The sequence below is a fragment of the Chelonoidis abingdonii genome, chromosome 1 (assembly GCF_003597395.2).
Source record: "Chelonoidis abingdonii isolate Lonesome George chromosome 1, CheloAbing_2.0, whole genome shotgun sequence".
Taxonomy (NCBI): domain Eukaryota; kingdom Metazoa; phylum Chordata; order Testudines; family Testudinidae; genus Chelonoidis; species Chelonoidis abingdonii.
The window spans coordinates 161486244-161506328 of NC_133769.1; the positions used below are offsets into that span (position 1 = coordinate 161486244).

Genomic DNA, 20085 nt, shown 5'->3' on the forward strand with positions numbered 1-20085 from the left:
GGTTGGGGTTTATCGCATTTCCCTGTTCTAGGAGCTTCATATGGTATTGGAGGTCACTCATACTCCCTTATTTACTGGCCTTGTTTCACTGCGTGACAAGCTGATGGGACTGGGTGATTACGGGAGCCTTCACCTGCCATAACAGATTAGTGAGTGAGAGCAGTGGAACCACAAATGGCCCAGTAACAGGCAACTAGAGAGGCTCCCCTGTGTTTCTGTGGTTCCTGAGCCTTGTGACAGTCAGACTGGCTTGCGTGAGAACGAGGGCTTGTTCACAGCAGGAGCCTAGGAGGAGAAGATAAATAGAAATGCTCAGAAGACCTCACATGGATTGTACAGAAAGGCAGGAGATGATCTCCCAGGGTTTCTGTAGCACTAAAATAAATTCAAGGGTTGAGATTTTCTGCCATGTCTGTCTATCTGATCCCGGGATCCTCAAGCTTTGTCATACGGTGGAGTGCGTTTTAATACAATGGACAGCTCCCTACACTTTCCCATTGTATAACATGGCAACAACAACAATTCCTCCCTGTGAAAAGTGACACTAGGCAAGGACTGATGTATTGTGACTGCCTTTGATGTGATGTTAGGGAGACATGTTGGAGGAGGTAATACCTCGTATTGGACCAGCTTCTGTTGGTGAGAGAGACAAGCTTTCAAGCTTAAACAGAGCTCTTCTTCAGGTCTGGAAAACTAACTCAAAATGTAATTGCTAAATACAAGGATCGAACAATTGTTTAGCATAAGTAGTTAACACACATTTCAAGGGACCACTCAAAGTGAAGTGGCCCATGTGATGTGGCAACTGTATGTGGAGGACAAGGAGCCAGCACCACATGACCAGCCTATTCTCTGCACATCACTATTTAGAGCTTCATAGAGTACTAGTGTTCCATGGTTCATAATCTGAGAATCTCCGAACTATGTCTGTCTGTTTGTCTATCTGAGTGCCTCAATAATCCCCCTAACAGCCTCAGTCTCATATACCAGCCCTTGGTGAGGCTATTTGCTACTAACTACACTCCAGAGGGATTTATCTGAAAGAATCAGGACACAACAAACTCTTCTGAGTAGTTTTCCCAATCAACACCAACTCCTCACTTGACCTATTTCTCTCAGTATCTCATTGTATTATCTTACACACACTTGCTTGCTTGCTTCAACTCTGTTCCTCCTCTTATTCTTTGTCAGCAGCTCCCTCCTCTCTCTCATGCTGCTCTTCTCATTCCCTTATATTTTTCCTCTTTCTTATTCTCCCATGGTCCTTTGTCTCTCATACTCATGTCTCCTTTTTTCATTCCCTTTTTCTGTATCTTTGTTTCTTCCTTCCTTCCTTCCTTCCTTCTGCACTCTTTCCCTCCCTTTATTCCTCCCTGTCTTTCACTCCCTCTCTTTGCAGCCCCCTGTGTGAGCAAGTCTTCATTGCCTGAAATTTTCTCAGCATATTCTACTGATACTCAGTGAAAAATACAGACTGCAGGTGAATTTGCCATTTTAATACAGCTAATGCTCCCCCACTCACCCCTTCTGAAATTGCAAACTGCTGAGATTAGTGGCATAAAATCCCACCAGGGTATTGACATCACCTATAAAACAGGAAGTTGTTTTAATCAAACCTAGCATCCTATTTGGATGTTGGACTCAGAATTACAAGGCCAGCAGTTCTGAGAGTAACTGAGAAATAAGTGGTTGCAGAAAAGAAAGGTGAAAAACACACTTTTTTTAAAGTTATATCCATGCCTTAGGGGCATGAGTTGCAGTTTTTTTCCAAAAGTCCTTATCTAAAGAAGATGCTCAGCAGAAGCAATATTGGGCTCATGGGTGACAAAGGGTTAAAAGGTCACTTGATCTGATGAGTCATGTACTAAGAAGGATTAATAGGGGGCAGGTGTGGGATATCACGTCCTCAATCCCCTGGGCACAGCTGAGGGGGAGAGTTGGTGGTGGCTCACTGATCCTAGGACCAGCTGGGAGACCAGTGTGGACCTTATTAAAGCATCTCAGGTTAGGGGCTCGCAGGAATGTCCATTATGTGGCTTGGAGAACAATGAAACATGGAAGTAAAAGAAGGCATGTGGAGTGCATTCACCACCACAGGTGTGAACTATTTGCCGATCATCAACGTATGCATACCCCTCTCCCATCCTCTCCCCAGGACAGTTTCCACAGTTCTGGATCCAGTGTCATAGTCTTTGCCAGGGTCTTACTAGTATCCCCATAGGAGCAAAGTATTGGCAAGTCATTATAGCTACTTCTAGGAATGATGCTGATGAAAAGGAGAAGAAACTGAAGGAAGGGAAAGATAACTAGAATCTACACAGCACATTGGCAGATAGTCCTAAATTCTCTGTTCTGCCAGGACTGAGAAGTGGACCATCTAGCCCAATATCCTGCCTGCAACAGTAGCTGATATGTGATGCATCAAAGGATGATGTAAAATGCTTATAAAACACCCATTGTGCCATACGATACCATGAGGGGCAAGGGAAGATTTCTGTCTCCAGCTGCTGATGAGATTATGCTCTGAAGCGTGAGGATTGATAGCCCTTGTCACTATTAGGCCAGCTAATATAGCTGCAGATGCTACATTTAATCATATAAACTACACAGTACAGTTGCAGAACAGGGCCCCCTGGCCTACAGCATTGGGGAAGCAATTGGAGAAGATTCTTCAGGAGGAGGGGGAGGGAGAAATGAATCTAATGTGTGTGTATGTATGTGAGAGAGCAAGGTAGGAATTCACTGTATCTAAGATTCAATGTGTGTAGGGGAGATCCTGTGTGTGAAAGAGACAGACAGACACACACATACAGACAGACAGCTTGTGGGGGAGAGGGAAGATCGGGAATGGTCCAGTGTTCATGTGTGTTTGAGAGAGAGAGAGAGAGTGTAGTGGAGGCAGAGTATGGGGCTGTGCTTGTTCATCTTTGAGGATTTCCTCTCATCTGATTGGACCCAGTGAAACCACATGAGGCATGCCATGGCAGCCAGAGAACAAATAGAATTAGATCAACCAGTTCATCTGGGACCCTTTGGTGCTGTCCATGGGGCTGAATAAATGATAACCCAGCTTTAGCAGCTGGATGAGAATGGCTGCAGCACAGTCTGTTGCAGGGGTCAGCAACCTTTCAGAAGTGGGGTGCCGAGTCTTCATTTATTCACTCTAATTTAAGGTTTCGCGTGCCAGTAATACATTTTAATGTTTTTAGAAGGTCTCTTTCTGTAAGTCTATAATATATAACTAAACTATTGTTGTATGTAAATTAAATAAGGTTTTTAAAATGTTTAAGAAGCTTCATTTAAAATTAAATTAAAATGCAGAGCCCCCCGGACCAGTGGCCAGGACCCGGGCAGTGTGAGTGCCACTGAAAATCAGCTCACGTGCCGCCTTCGGCACACGTGCCACAGGTTGCCTACCCCTGTTCTATTGTCTTTTCCCCAGTTACTGATGAACAGCAAGGCCTCAGAGTTCTTGTGAAGGAAAGGTCCAGCCAGTAGCCTGGCTGTCAGTGTTCTCTGAGTGAAAGCACTGCAGAAAATTCAGCTGACGGAGGGGTATTGTGCCCCTGACTTCATGTGACTAAGTAGATCCTGATGTATCTGGCTCTGACATTGGTGGTAAAAGTAGCTTTCCTCTTCTCCCTACATTTTAGTACAAATTTTACCATGAAAAGAGCAACAAGTTGATTTTTTCCTGTACAGCAACAATTTCCTGATTGGTTTTCTTTTCTGTTCAATCCATTTTATAGGCTAAAGCCCGTGCTTACCTGGTGGTCCTTTTAGAAATGAGTATCCTGCACACTGGAGCCTTTTGAGGCCATAATGATAGCTAACTTTTTTAGGGGCCACTGGGCTGGCTCTAACCCACTACCCTTCACTTGCTATCCAGACATCTTTGAACCTTGAATCTATCCTTTGAATCTTTTTTCTTCACACCTGGAAACTTGGCTTACTCTGGCTGCGTCTGTGTGTGCCCTCTTTACTGCATTGCACATCAAAATGCAGCTCATGCATCTTTCTCTTCATGCCTGTGGTATTGTGTGGATGTGGGGCAATGAGACTCTTGGGAATATTGGATTAAATTGGTACTTTAAATTGCAGCATGAAAACTCATCTCCTTCTTCCTTCATTCACTCACCTTCCCTTTTATTCATGTACATAATTTCTCATACATGCTCAGACTGTCACACCTGACTACTAGAACTCGCATGCATGCAGTTTCTTGTAGATACATGCCTTTATGCTTTCATACTCACCCTCTCACCTCCTGCTTCCACCCTCATTTGTACACATGTTGCCACTCACACTCATCTTCCCATGCTCACTGTCACATACACACTTTAACATTCACTGTCACATAACAAAGGGTAGGAACAAATTGTTAATTTGTTTTAACAATGGGGAGAGGTAAATGATGGTGTTCCCCAAGATTCTGTTTTGGGAGATGTGCTGTTGAACATATTCATAAATGATAGGGGAAAAGAGGATGTACAGTGAGATGGTGTGATGCGGCGCGGCCGCGGTTTGTCCAGCAGTGGGGCTGTGGGATATCCCAACACCTCGCTGTCAGTAGCCTTAAGCCCGGGCCCTGGTCAAGGTGGGGCAACAACTAACATGAGTCACTACGCTCGGGCCCTTAGGCAGGGCTGAGCAGCGAGCACAGTAAGTCAATAGGCTCAGGCTCTTAGGCAGGGCTGAGCAGTAACAGTTCTAGGCCCGGCCCTTAGGTCAGGATGGGGCAGCAAACACAGTAAGTCACTAAGTGGCTTTCGGCCTCCTCAGAGCAGGGGAAAAAGGGGGAGCCTGCCACTCAAGAGTTGGGTGGCAGGGGGGGACGCAGGCCCTCCCACTCCACTGCGTCCCGGCCCGAGGCCCTGGCAGTGGCGGGGAGTCGCTGCCGTCAGTGGGGATCCAAGCCTCAATACACTGATATTGGCTCTGGCAGTGCTGCAGCCAGACTGGGGTCGGCTACCTCGGGGCCACTTCCACTCTCCCCCTCATCGAGTACCTGAGTCGTCGTGGTGTCAGCAGAGGGGCCAACCACCTTCGGCTCCTCAGGGTAACTGTTCACGGGTGGGCTCAGTGGGTCCTCAGGGTCGGTGGCGCGGGGCAGACTCGGCTCTTCCTCTGGGTAGCTGGAGTGGGGTGGTCCCGGCCAGTCCTCCTCAGGGTAGCAAGCATGGGGCAGGCTCAGCTGGCCAGGCATGAGTGTCGGCGAGCAGGGGGCCACAGGCCTCTGGCCGCTGCGGGAGCTGGGGGCCCACTGAGTTCTGTGGGTCAGCTTTTGTAATTCCGGGTCTGCGCTGTGACCTCTGAGGGGCGGGCACAGGCCCCGGTGGCCCCGGCCGCAGCGGCCCCGGCCACAGCGAGGTTGGGAAAGGTTTGTCCTGCAGCGGGGCTGTGGGATATCCCACCGCCTTGCTACAGATGGCAACATTTGCAGATGATGCAAAATTATTTAAGATAGTTAAGTCCAAAGCTGACTGTGAAGAGTTACAGAGAGATCTTACAAAACTAGGTGATTGGGCAACAAAATGTCAGATGAAATTCAATGTTGATAAGTGCAAAGTAATGCACATTAGAAAAATAATCCCCACTATACATACAAGATGTTGTGGTTTAAATTAGCTGTTACCAGTCAAGAAGGAGATTTTGGTGTTATTGTGGATAGTTCTTTAAAAACATCCACTCACTGAGAAGCAGCAGTCAAAAAAGCTAACAGTGTTAGGAACCATTAGGAAAGGTTAGATAATAAAACTGAAAATGTCATAATGCCACTATATGAATCAATGCTACACCCACACCATAAATGCTACATGCAGATCTGGTACCCCATGTCAAAAAAGGTATATTAGAATTGGAAACTGTCCAGAGAAAGGCGACCAAAAGGAATAGGACTATACAACAGCTTCCATATGAGAAGAGAGAAAAAAGACTGGGACTGTTCATCTTAGAAAACAGACAGCTAAGGGGGGGAATATGGTGAAAGTGTATAAAATCATGAATAGTGTGAGGAAAGTGAATAGGGAATTGTTAGTTACCTGGGGGGAAATACACTTCCATATGAACCATTAATTAAATTAATAGGCAGTGGAATTAAAACAATAAAGAAGTATTTCTTCACACAACACATGGTCAACCTGTGGAGTTGGTTGCCACGGGATGTTGTGAAGGCCAAAAGTATAACTGGGATAAAAAAATTAGATACATTTGTGGAGGACAGGTCCATCAGTGGTTATTAGCCAAGATTGTCTAGGGACAAGATTTAGGGACACAACACCATACTCCAGGTGTCCCTAAACCTCTGACTTCCAGAAGCTGGGACTGGATGACAAGGAATGGATTACTTGATAAATTGTCCTCTTCTGTTCATTCCCTCTGAAGCATCTGGCACCAGCTCCTGTAGGAAGACAAGATACTGGGCTAGATGGACCATTGATGTAACCCAGTATAGCCATTCTTGTGTTCATATATGTTCTCTTTCACACATACACACCTGCATCTACACTCACTTCCTCACCACAAACTTATACACACAGCCCCTCACTCAAACACATACACTTGAGCGCTCTTATGTGCATTTTCTCACATATCCACCCAAACCTTCACACTCACCTCCAAACTGTATTCACCCATACATCTGCTCTCACTTACTTACACATGTGCTTGTTCTCTTACATTCTCGCTCTCTCTCTCTCTCTCTCTCTCTTGCTTTCTTGGTGTCCAGTCCCTATAATGAGACCTTTTCTGGTTCATCTCACTTCCTTCTTTGTTCTCTCAAACACACAGCTGCAATCAAGATGTCCAGAACAGAACTGGAATGCATCAAGGCCATTTACAAAGACAGTAGGAACCTCCCTGTTCTGTAACCTCTCTCACACCCTGATAATACAGTAACCCAGGGACTAGTTTGAAGTGTAAAGTCAGCCATGGTTGCTGGTTTGTTGTTTGTATTTAACAGTCATGTGAGGGAAAGCCCATCCCTACACAGGGTCTTTTAAATGAAGTGACTTGTCAAGTGAGTGACTGTGGCAGGGATCTGAGAGGCAGTAAATTTAGCAGCTCTCACTTCCCCTGACAGCCTGTCATGCACTTGAAATATAAATAGCAGTGGAGACAAATCACTGCTGTTTTCCTATTAAGCTTTGCCCCACTGGCGTCCTGGCTTGCAAGCAACATTTCTACCCAGCCTGCTGGCATTCCTCATCTTAGGGATGGATGTGCCGCCCCCACATCGGCTAAGGGAGAAGAAGGAAGGGAATTATTGTGCTATTATTTCCTCAAGTGTCCTTGGTCTTTTGGAACTGTTCATTAGATGATGGATTTCCACCTTAGAGCTGTTGCCGCCTGGCCCCTCCTTCCTCTCAACAAAGTTGGGAGAAGCAGGATCTTTCCCTTTCTCATTTAGATGTGCTACCCTTCACTTCTTCTCCAGCTCCCACTGTCATGCCCTGCCAGGTCACATTAAAGGACTATACCAACCATTCACTTTAATAAAGGAATTAAGAGATTTTCAAAAGCACCTAAGTGATTTAAGAACATAAAATCTTATTGAAAGTCATCGGAAGTTGTGATCCCAAGTCACGTAGATGCTCTTGAAAATCCCACTCTAAAGCCCTAATTGTTATTTAACTGCTTAATAAAATGTGTCTCTGGAGGTTTTGTTAACCCTTAGAGCAGCGAGCATGGGACCCCTCCCCATTACAGTTCTTTACTGAGGCAGTGGGGACAAGCAGACTAACCCCATTCCTCTCCTTCCCCTTTCCCATATCTCTCATTAGTTCTGTTCCCTCCATCTCACCACTCCTCAAGAAAATGAAATCATACTAAGCATGAATAGAGCCTGATCTATGCTGGCCTATTTTGTGCCACTGGTATATTAGCACTAGCAAAACTTCCACCGCTTCACCAGGAAAAAAACATAACAAAACTCCCAACTCTCATAGGAACTTCATAACAAAGACAATAGTTTCTTCCAAACTGATTTTTTAACTGTTTCTCAGGCCGGTTCCTCTGGGTTGTCTAGAGTTCCTATATCCAGCATGATAACTAGCTCATGCCAGAACAAATTGCTTGTCTTCTCAGTAGAGACACCTGCTCATTCCAGGCGCAACTTTTTTTCTATCAGTCTCTGGGATCACCTGATTGAATGATTTTTGTTGTTCCCCTTCTCTTTTACCTCTCCCTGAACTTCTTCATTTTTTCTGCCTCTCTCTCTCTTCTTCTTCCTCTTTCTTTGTTTTTTATTATTTTTCCTCGATTCCTCTGCCTTCTAGTCTGATCTGCATCCTCTTTCTGGTTTTGATTTGCCTCTCTCAAGTCCGTTAATATCTTCTCTCACTCTATTACCTCCTACATGCCTTTGCTTTCAGAAATACTCTTTTATTCCCTCACCTCTTCTTGCTGATACATTCTGTATTTGTGTGTCTGTCCGTGTCCCCATGCCACACACTTTTTCTTCTGTGCTCTCACTTGTCCTCCCTTTCTAATGCATTGACTACTCCTCTTTCTCTGCTCTTTAGGAAAGTCTTGTCAATGTCCCCATGGCCCTGATTTTCAGAAGTGCTGAGAACTCCACTTGGAGTCAGTGGGAACAACATGCTCAGTACCACTCAAAATCAGGACCACTTGTTCTTCAGTGCTTGTCTTCCCTCTACTATTTTTCAAGCAACAAGTTGCCACACCCAGCCTGCAAGAAACCCATATGTTATTTACTTGCCAAGTGGGATTATGTAAAAGGACCCCAACCCAAAACATCCCATTTGCTGCTTAAAGGATCAAGTTCCCCCTGGACAAGCGGTGCAAAGCAAATTTGGAAGCTGCCTTGTTCTTTGAAAACAAAAGGATTCTAAGAGCAGCGGAATTAATCACACTGGACCACATCAAAATGGCCTGTCTATACCTCTATCCCATCTCCAACACTGGCCAGTACCAGATACAGAGGAAGATGTCTGACACCCATATTGGACATAACTGAGAAATATTGCATCATAGATTTTGGTCAACAGAAATGAAGACTAAAGCAGCATTCAGGAAATTAATTTTTCTACACAAATACCCCATAAATATCACCACCGTGCCACACAACAAGTTGACAAACTTTTGAGAGGCAACAGTAGCTGAGGAATAGCTTGACCATACTCCCACTGTTTAAAATTAGATCTTTGCAAAAGGTCCATAGAAACAGCTGAAGCAAAATGGAAATCTCGAGGCTTCTGGTTTCTGATGTGAACTCAGCATTCAGACGAGCTTAACTAAAAATAGGGCAGAGTCCACTTCCCCTCTCCTCTCGCCCGGTGTAGGAGTGCAACCCCATAATTCCTCTTCTGGGACAAATCACGTTGGCTCCTTTCAAACTCACTGTGCCCTGTGCCTTCCCAGAGCTGCACATCCCAGAGTCTTGTTCGGTAGGGAAAAACATGCCTTTAAACTACAAAATGACAGTAGAGTGAGTGCTTTGTCTAGAATGGTACTACCCAGAGGGAAAGGAGTGTATGAGGCTGAGCAAGAGTGACTGAGCTTGACAGAGTCACCAGGGAGCAAAATGACCGGTTGGGTTGTTATATTTTAATTGCCTTTCAAAGGCCTCTCCATCATGCAACAAACCCCTGTTCCCCAAGCAGTCTCAGATTCTATTACCTTCTCTGCTTAACACCATTGGTAGCAAACACCAATTGATTTTTTTTTTCTATTCCTACTGCAGAAGGCTACTGCTGGTCCTTCCCCTCCACCTGGATGGGGGTGTCACTAACGAGAGGGAGACGCACCTCTCCCTGCAGAGCTGGTCACACCACAGAGAAAGAAATGTGTTCCATTCAACCCAGCTAATCATCCCCACCCTCAGGCAGGTGGGAAAAGCTTTAGGATCCTTTGTCAGACCTGCAAGTTTGTAACCTCTTTTTCTATTGCTGCTCCCAAGAGCCCTAAGGAATTTCCCAATTTCCCCCTTCTTATCTCCCACCCTTTACCGCAAAGGCCTTGTGGTGCCATGATGATTCTTGTGGCTGATGAGGGCTCCCGCACATCAGGTTAAAATACCCACCCACACACAAAAAGGAACCAGAGTGCACAAATTTTGTGGGTGTGTTGAAGTTTTTGTGTTGATGTCATGAGACTCATGTCGTTATGCCATGACATTTCCATTGCGACGTTGTGATGTTTGGTGGTGTTGCTGGGATGAAACGTGTGTTGCTTGAGGTAATGTTTGGAGGCCCAGTATTGGGATGTGTATGGTGTGACACGGTGCCCCTTGTGTGACATACTGAGTGGGGCACGTGGCATTTCTTCCCTCTGCTGGCAGGAATGCCAGACCTGCCCAGGTGTGTGTGACTATAGTACTCTGTGGAGGACGTTTGAAGATCTGAAAAAAGTGAGGCTGGTTATTCGGAGAAGCTGTGAGTCCTACCACTGCTACACTACTATAGCTTCTTCTTTGCCTCAGGAGATAGAGGCCAATGTGTTCCAAAATAAAGGGCTATAATTCTCTGTAGCTATATGTCTGGTACTCAGCTGGCAGTGTCTGTTCTCCAAAGCTGCAGAGTTATAAGTTGGTGTGGGACAAACTGAAGCTTTCCATGTGGTCAGACACCAAAGGACACTGCATCTCTGAGAGTTCAGAGTTTCCATTCAGCCTGGAGCACAGTTGCCAGGGAAGCCCCAGAATGTAGTGAATATTGATTGGCATCATAGCAAAGGAATTACTCAGTCCTACCACCCTTTGGAAGTAACTAGAAGGGGTAGTGCCTGTTGTGCCCATCCTCCAAAGACTTTGGAGCACTGCTGGCTGAGTTTTTTTACCTGGGCACACATCAGGGGATATCCTGTCTCACAGGATATTGTTGTATTAGCAAGTAGTCTGAATCCAGTCAGATATGTCTGACACCCTTATCCTGTTGAACTTCAGCTCCAGCTGGTACACTAACAGGTCGCAGTCAGTGAGTCCTGCTTCTCCTGTGCACCATGTCATCACCGCTAATTCCAATGGTGAGTGGACAAGACATTGTATAATTCAGTTTGGGACTGTCACTTTCAGCCAAGAGGGTTCTGCTTAACGCAAGATGTGTGTGCAGGGGAGAGCATCTCTAGAGAGAACTCCAGACATTCTTAACCCTGGGCGAGCCAGAAAGTATCTCAGACAAGGCCAGCTCACTCTATGGATACACAAAAGGAAATGAGATGAATGATAAACTAGGTCCCTGTGAACACGAGGGGAAACTATGCCAGGGTCTTTCCTCCTGGCTTGGCTCATCCTCATTCACAAAGCCAGAGCCAGGCCTGAGTCTTCATTGGCACCATGCTAGCCTCTGTTTTTTGTGTAGTAATGTCAGATCTAGGGGCATTGGAGGCATGAGGCCAATTTACACAGTAAGCAATGGGGCACAACAGGGTGTGTAAACAGAGTGATTATTTCCACAGTACATTTGACTCTTCTGTTCCTATCCCTACAACAGTTGATACGTCACTGCTCCCTTTGCACAAAGGAGCTCTCTGTATCTCTGTACTGTACTGTATCTCTCTTTCACGGTCTCTCTCCACTGCCGTCCATCTTACTCACTGTCGCTGTACATCTCTTTCTTTCTCAGCAATCTGTCTACATTTTTCTCTCTCTCTCTGAACATCTCACTTTCCAAATTCACTTTTTCTACATTTCTTTCTCCCAGCTTCTCTCCATCTCTTCATCTTCCTCTTTCCCTTTCCTATCTCCATCCTTTGCTCTCCTCTCTCTCTCTCTCTCTCATTCTCCCAGTTTCCTCACGTTCCCTACCTCCCATGCCATGGTAACTTTCTGTCTTCCCTTCTCTCAGTAGCATTGCAGCACAGGCTGTTCCTTTACTCATACACCATCTGCCACTCTCCACTGATCTCTTTACTGAAAACAAGTCTCTTCAGCTAGGGGACAGATAAAAATGCCATCCTCAGAGGAATCTGCAGTGGGTGAGGAGGCGAAGGCTGATAAACAAAAGCTTCAAAGTTTCAAATAAAAAAAAAATCCCAGCTGGAGGTAAAACAAGAAAACAATGTCAAAGCTCCCTTAGCTATTTTTGTTTTTCAGAAGTATTCTCCTGGGGAATGTAAGGTGCAGAGGGGGGAAGGGAGTTAGGTGAGTGAGACCTTAGACAATAAATGAAAAGTGCAGAGAGAAAAGAAACCTCAATTCAGCATTGGAAGTCACCGCAAAAAAACTTCAAATGGCATCTTTTGATGTGAAATCTTTTTATCCTCTATGCATCTTGTTTTAGGTAGAAGGTGCCCAACTTCATCCCAGAGCCCCTTCTGCTCTCCATGCCACACAACTACAAAAGGGGTTTGAAAAAATAAACAAAGCAGCAGCGTCCCTGTTATGTTTCTCCATACACAAAATGCAAACAGATACTTTCAGCGAGAATGAACTTTATTTTAGTTTAAGATCATGATACTACGAAAGAACTGAAGTCAAGTCTGGCTAAGAGAGAGCACAGTGTATGTGCCTTCTCTTGTACTATCTGTATTGAACAGAACGCAAAATGGCTGCTTAGTCTTTAGAAACTTGAGGGTCCAGTACATGGTAAACCAAGACATACATGTTACAGTACACAGCTAAAAATGACACCATTTTCAATGTTGTCTGAATACTCTGTATAGTCATAAAATGTGTGTGTGAGAGAGAGAGTGGGGGGGATTTATGAAATGGCTGGTGAAGTGTGTGGAAAGGAAGAGAAGCTTTTGTGTGTGCATAAGTAGAATATGTGCATGTGAATATATGTAGGTATATGAGGGGGTGTGTGTGGCAGTTGGGGGCGGAAGAGTGCATATATGAATGTGGGGGGTGTATATGTGTATTTGTGCTTCTGTGTATTTAAATAGGCTTAAGAGGGGAGGTCTGAGGGTCAGAAGATGGGAGTGTCTGTGTGTGTTGGCATGAAGAGTGTGAGTGTGCTGAGTGCAGGATTGTACACTCTGGTGTGTGTGCATGTGTGCCCTCACAAGTGTGGTAGTCGTGTTTGTAAGCAGACTATTGTGTAAGATATTTTTTTTCAGCTGTTCTATCAGGTGTGGCTAGCAAGCAAGGAGAGAGCAGACATGTCTGTGGTGAGAGCACTTTCAAATGCGTCCACGTTCACACGTCAAGGCTATCTGCAGCACATACCTGTGCAGAAGGGCCTCCATGAGCTCCCAGCTACTGCAGGCACCTGTCACTCTCGATTCTTTCACTGTTGGTTTGATTGTTAAGCCTGACAGCCCCTGACTCACTCTCTCTCCAGTCTCCAAAATAGAAAGCCTTATCATGGAGCTGGCCAAAAAGGAGGGGCTCCTGCTTCAGATTTCTGAGGACAGATTAAAAGTGTGACAACATATGCATAGCTTAGCTAGGCAGTGTCTAAGGGGGCTGTGAGAAGAAACCAGCTACCTGTGAATTTCTGAGGGGGACAATCTCCAGGGGGAGAAGAGTTGCTTAGGATCAGACAAGGTGATGTAACTAGGTCTTATGGGATGGCAGGACTAAATCTTGTTTGTCTTTGGAATAGCCTCACCAGGGGAAGTGGTGGAAACCCCATCACTGGGAACATTTAAACCTGAACCAAACAAAAATCTGTGGTGAGCTGAGTGAGTTTTGCCTTTGACTTTAATGGGGTTGTGATTTAACTCCTGGGAGAGTACACTGCAGGGAAAACTCTTGTGCTAATGAGAGTGGACTAGATTCCTGTGAGCAGATGCCATTTCTGCCATTCTCCTAACACAGCACACACATCAGTAAACCACACCACTGGATAGTGTCTACACTTACCCCCTGCCTCTAGGCTTAACGTGGACTTAACAAACCTAAACATCCTGCCAGTGCTTGCTCCTGAGCTAGACCGTTTCTAGATTTTCTCCCTGTCACTGACTTTAGTTGTATCTGCCTCAGAGAGAGACTCTCCAACAACTTTTATAGGTTGGAGTTAAGAGGATAGGTCCTCTTTGTCAGGCTGCCAAGGTCGCTATGTTCAAGAGACTAGAACCTGACCTCCTGTTACGGTGCTGTGTTTGTCTTTGCTATCTCTCATTCCTGTCATTTGACATCACACTTTACGGAAATGCTCTTTTTAAAAAGTTTCTACCCTGGTAGGGGACATGGCTGCAGCAGAAGGAGGGGTTGGGATTGCAGTTCAGAGTAATTAAGTTTATGGAGTAAAACATTGCCGCTCAGAGATCAAACTGGCATAGAAGGAGAGGGCAGTGATAGAACTGACAACATTTTAGCAGGGAGTTCCCAGAAGATTTTCCCCCCAAGCAGTGTGGTAAACCCCATGACCCAGGGATGCGTAGCCTACAGGAAGGAAGACTGAGGGGTTGAGTACCACAAACCAACTGCTTTTCATCCCCACTTTGCTGGAAAAGATTATGCATTGTTCCTGAAAGTGCTCGTGGGCCTGTTGATGGCTCAGTGTTCCTTCCGTGTGTGTGTGTGTGTGTGAAAGAGAGAGAGATGTTATGAGGAGCCCAGAAGGGTCTTCCTCTGGGAAACCTGGCAAAATATTTTCTCTTCCAGAATATTTTTCAGAGCTCCAAAGATATGCTGTTTCCAGCAGGCAGGTTTAGGAGCACCCAAAGAGGCGGTGATTCCATCAGAGGCTAGGAAATCTTCCCCCAACTTTCCCTTCAGTTTGGTGGCAGCATTTTGAAAAGCGTCTGCTCAGTGCCCCTTCCGGCACCTTGTGTAAACAGTGGGTCCAACCCATTATGTTAACAAGATGAGAGCAGAGCAACTGTGCCCTGGCAAATTATTTTGTAATCTTTGGTTTATTAAGATTTGCTGTGATGGCAGATTAAGTCCCCTGCTCAGCATCTAGTAGCCAGGAGCTGCCAATGCTGTGATAAATGGAGTGCATTCTGACTCTAAATGGGATTTTCAGGAGCACCTTAGCATTGGCCTAAGGCTACTCCCATTCATGTCAATAGGAGCAGACTTAGGTCAATGGTGAGCACTTCTGAAAATCCCACCCGAAGGGCCTTGCCACCAGAATGTTGTTCCTAACTTCTTCACTTGTGCGCTACTGGGAGCGGTGTCATGGTGACTCCTGCAGTGCAGTAGGGTGGACCATATTCCCTCTTTGTCTAATAGTGTACACTATCCCTACAAAAGCAGGTCGTGCAGCAGAGCACTAGGCCTTTCTGCATCTGTGCTAGTAGGTCCTGAAGGTAAAATGCAGACTTACACAAAAGCAGATAATGGTCTGGGACACAGTGGTTAGATTCAAATTCATTGGAAATATGGGAGCGTTTGGATCTGGGGTTTGGGTCTGCCCATCTCTGAATAGAAGAGGAAAGCTTATTCACTTTGGAAGCTTTCATTCACCACATGTGGATTGGCAGCTCCTCTTTGAATACTGAGTTGCCAAGTCTGGGGATGATTTTACCCGTAGGGGGATTTTGATGAGTGCAGGAAAAACAAGAACTAAGAGTGGTAGTGCAAGGGACAGAATCCTGAACAGAGTTTTATCAGTCCCCAATGTCCCTATCACTGATGCACAGCAAAGAGAATCTGGCTGATGCCCTATGTTCATCCTCCAGTGTGCTTGGCTAATCTGATCTGGCTAACTTGCTTTGGCTAATATGCCACAGAAAACATATGTCTGTGCACTGGGACAGTTCTGCCACTCTAGGGACTATCACTGGAACTGGAGTCCCTGAGAGTGAGCTTAGCTGCTACTGCCACTCAGGACTTTGTGAGCCAGGGACTAATGCCCAGTCGACACAGACAGTATTTGAAGCACATCCAGCAACTCAAGGATGGATTTTCAGAGGAGCTGCCCACCCACAGATGGGGGCAGACTATGAAAAGAGTTTAGATCCCATTCAGTCACTTCAATGAAAAGGCCGATTTTCAAAAGATCTCAGCCCCCATCAGTCCCCATTGCAACAATGAAATCATCTGGGCACTGAGCTATTCTGAAAATATGATTGTATGAAAGTATGATTTAAAAGTGAGATCAGAATTGGGTTTTTGGTTTGGGTTTGTTTGCCTGTGCTATCCAGTTTGCAAACACTGCTGCAGCCATGCTCCAGAGCAGTGTTTATACCCTGTTAAGACAGGAAAATACTCTCCCATCATGGTTTTCCCCAACATTGCTCATAATCCTTCTAGGGAGAGTCCAAGCTTGAGTTCCAAAGTGATAGTGTAGATATGCTAATCCTAACGCTTTACACTTCTGTTGCACCTCCATCCAAGGATCTCAATGTGCTTTCCATAGGTTAACCTCACAACCCTCCTTGGAGGGGAGTATTATTAGCCACAGTTTGCAGATGCATAAACTGAGGACTGGAGAGCTAGGGTTTGCAGTGATTATTGTGGCTCAATTTTACTTTCCAAAAGCCCGTACTTCTCAGTGTGGAGGTATTTCCAGGAAACTTAATCATGTCAATGGTGGTCTGGGTTGGAAGTTTGCATTTTCTGAGACAGAAAACAATTCCCCGACTTTTCATGGTCAAGAAGCTACAGGTAAAATATGTCCCAGTTTATGATAGTCATAACTACCATAGAACCAATTATAATCTGTTTGTTCTTCCTTGATTTTCAAATATCTAGTCATTAAACTAATTCTGTCCTTGCAAGTTGGAGATTTTGCTTCTATGAATGTGTCTGATTCTGGCCACAAGGCTTAGTTTGGGCTGGTGTGTGGTGTTTGGCATTTGGCACTCCTTTCATGCATCCTTTTGGTTCTCCAGAATCTAAGCTTTCATTTTTTAAAAAAGTGTCTAGCTGTTGTGGTTGCTGAGATAGCCTCAAAGTAGCTCCCATCTGTCATTGTTTCATGGATACTTGTGCCATGATCATTCACATGTTACAATCAAAGTGAGGGCTTCTCAAGTCCACACCACCTAACAACATCCTGCTGTGTATTTTTCTCCTCCTAGGCAGAGAATTTGAAGGCGAGGAAGAGTACCTGGAGATCCTAGGGATCACACGGGAGCAATCTGGCAAGTACGAGTGCAAAGCCGCCAATGAGGTTTCCTCGGCAGATGTCAAGCAAGTCCGGGTCACTGTGAACTGTGAGTACATTTAAACCAGATTGGGGTGGGCTCCCATACCATGGTGATGGCAGGAAGAGGAGAACATCCTGACATCCCCCTAACCTGCACCCTATTTCTTTTCAAAGGAAATATGTGGGGCATGTGCTACTGTTGGACATGCATGCCCTGAAATCAGAGAAACTCACCTGAGGGCAGAGCTTATGCCTTAGACTTGGTGAATGATGTAGAAAAAGTATCATGAGTTTCCCCTTTCCCTCCCCCTAGAAGGGCCAGCACAGTCCATGTTTAGCCACTGACATTCCGGAGAACAGTACCATCAACAGAAACTTCCACAATGTGACGGGGTAGATAAGAGTCTGAAGGCCAAATTTAAGAGTGATGTGTAAAGGGGTGTAAATTAGACTCCAGTAACATTCACTCAGACTCATTGACACTAGACTCCCTCCAATCTATTTATGCTCCCTCACTCAGCAGTAGAGGGGGTGTAAGTGGGTGTGACCAACACACCAGGGAGTTGGGAGAATGTGTATAAGAGAGGTCCTTTAATGTTGTGTGGGACCACTTTAACTTGCATCTTCTTCCAGATCCTCAGCATGTAAACTATACTAACATAGGCTCCCTGTAGATCTACAGAGCATAGGTAAGGGCCTCTCCACAGTGACTTTTACTGCCTTTAACTGCTGTGGGGTATGGTTAGCTAAACCTCACTTCCTGCCCACACACCACACAGTTCATAACTAGTGAATCCTAGGCATGTGTTGCCCTTTCTAGCAAGCTAGTCTGACACATGATTCAGCCTCAGTGCATGGTTAGGCGTGTGGTTACTTAAATTAAATGTATGCCAGAGATAAAAAGAAATGGTAAGAGGACCAAAAAAATGCCACCGTGGCTAAACAAAGAAGTAAAAGAGGTGATTAGAGGCAAAAAGACATCCTTTGAAAATTGTAAGTCAGATCCTACTGAGAATAATCGAGAGGACCATCTGGCAAGTCATGTGTAAAAAATGTAATTAGTTAGACCAAAAAAGAATTTGAAAAGCAACTAGTAAAAAACACAACAAACTAACAGAAAAAAAAAAAAGTATGCCAGAAGTAGGAAACCTGCCAAACAATCAGTGGGGCCACTGGACAATCAAGGTGCTAAAGGAGCACTCAAGGAAGACAAAGCTGTTGCAGAGAAGCTAAATGAATTCTTTGCATCAGTTTTCAGTGCAGAGCATGTGAGGGAGATTACCACACCTTAGCCATTCTTTTTAGGTGACATATCTGAGGAACAGTTCCAGATTGAGGTATCAATAGCAGAGCTTTTGGAACAAAATGATAAATTAAATAGCAGTGAGACATCAGGACCAGACGGTATTCACCCAAGGGTTCTGAAGGAACTCAAATATGAAATTGCGGAACTGCTGTGGTATGTAACCTATCACTCAAATCAGCCTCTATACCAGAGGACTGGAGGGTAGCTAATGTAATTCCCATTTTTAAAAAAATACTTCAGAGGCAATCCTGGCAATCACAGGCTGGTAAGCCTAAGTTCAGTAGCAAGCAAATTGGTTTGAACTATACTAAAGAAAATAATTATTAGAAACATAGATGAACACAATTTATTGATGAAGGGTCAACACGACTTTTATAAAGGGAAATCATGCCTCACTTATCTCTTAGAATTCTTTCAGGGGATCTACAAATATGTGGACAAGGGTGATACAGTATACTTAGACTTTCAGAAAGCCTGTGACAAGGTCCATCATCAAAGTCTTGTAAGCAAAATAGGCAGTCATGGGATAAGAGGAAAGCTCCTTTCATGGATGAGAAACTGGTAAAAGACAGGAAACAAAGGGTAGGAATGAATGGTCAGTTTTCATAATGTAGAGAGGTAAATAGTGAAGTCCCCTAAGGATATGTATTAGGACTAGTGCTGTTCAACGTGTTCATAAATGATTTGGAAAAGAGGGTAAACACTGAAGTGGCAAAGTTTGCAGATGACACAAAATTACTTAAGATGGTTAAAGTCAAAACTGACTGCAAATAGTTACAAAGGGATCTCACAAAACTGGGTGACTGGGCAACAAAATGGCAGATGAAATTCAGTGTTGGTAAGTGCAAAGTAATTTATCATGGAAAACATTATCATAACTATTCATACAAAATCATGGGGCCTAAATGAACTGTTACTACTCAAGAAAGAGATCTAGGAGTCATTGTGGATAGTTCTCTGAAAATGTATGTCAATCTGCAGTGATTAATAAGAATAGGACTTTTCAGCTTGGAAAAGAGATGACTAAAGGGGGTTAGAATAGAGGTCTATAAAATTATGAATGGTGTGGAGAAAGTGAATAGGAAAGTATTTGTCCCTTCACATAACACAAGAACTACCAATCACCTAATAAAATTAATAGGCAGTAGGTTTCAAACAGACATAAGGAAGTACTTCTTCACACAACTCACAGTTGACCTGTGGAGTTGGTTGCCAGGGGATGTTAAGAAGGCCAAAAGTATAACTGGGTTCTAAAAGGAATTAGATAAGTTAATGGCAGACATGTCCATCAATGGCTATTAGCCAAACTAGTCAGGGATACAACCCCATGCTCTGGGTGTTCCTCAGCCTCTGACTGCCAGAAGCTGAGACTGGATGAATCACTCGATAATTGCCTTGTTCTGTTCATTCCTTCTAAAGCATCTGGCACTGGCCATTATCAGAAGACAGTATACTGGCTAGACGGACCTCTTGTTTGACCCAGTATGGCCATTCTTATGTTCTTAAGTTCTTTCTTTGTTATGCAGACTTGCAACCCTGATAATGCTTATATTTATTTTTTATATTTTCTTTGTTAAACAATAATAAGTAATATATTATACATATTGTGACAAAGTTCCTCCTCTACCTTGGTGGGTCCTGCGCTTCTTGGCAGATTTGCTCACCTCAGTGATCTTCCCCACAGTCTGGGTCAACTCCTCCTGTGTCTGATCAGGAGTTGGGAGGTTTGGGGGGAACCCGGGCCCGCCCTCTACTCCGGGTTCCAGCCCAGGGCCCTGTGGATTGCAGCTGTCTATAGTACCTCCTGTAACAGCTGCATGACAGCTACAACTCCCT

At 44.7% G+C, this 20085-nt stretch overlaps 1 protein-coding gene across 3 annotated transcripts in view; it reads left to right on the forward strand.

Annotated features, from left to right (window-relative positions):
* Positions 1–20085, forward strand: part of LSAMP (limbic system associated membrane protein) — a 1403745-nt gene that overhangs the window by 1326659 nt on the left and 57001 nt on the right. For all 3 annotated transcript variants that reach the window (XM_032776813.1, XM_032776812.2, XM_032776814.2), the window contains one exon: positions 16876–17010. In XM_032776813.1, coding sequence (XP_032632704.1) covers positions 16876–17010 — 135 coding nt within the window. The remainder of the gene's footprint in view (positions 1–16875; positions 17011–20085) is intronic.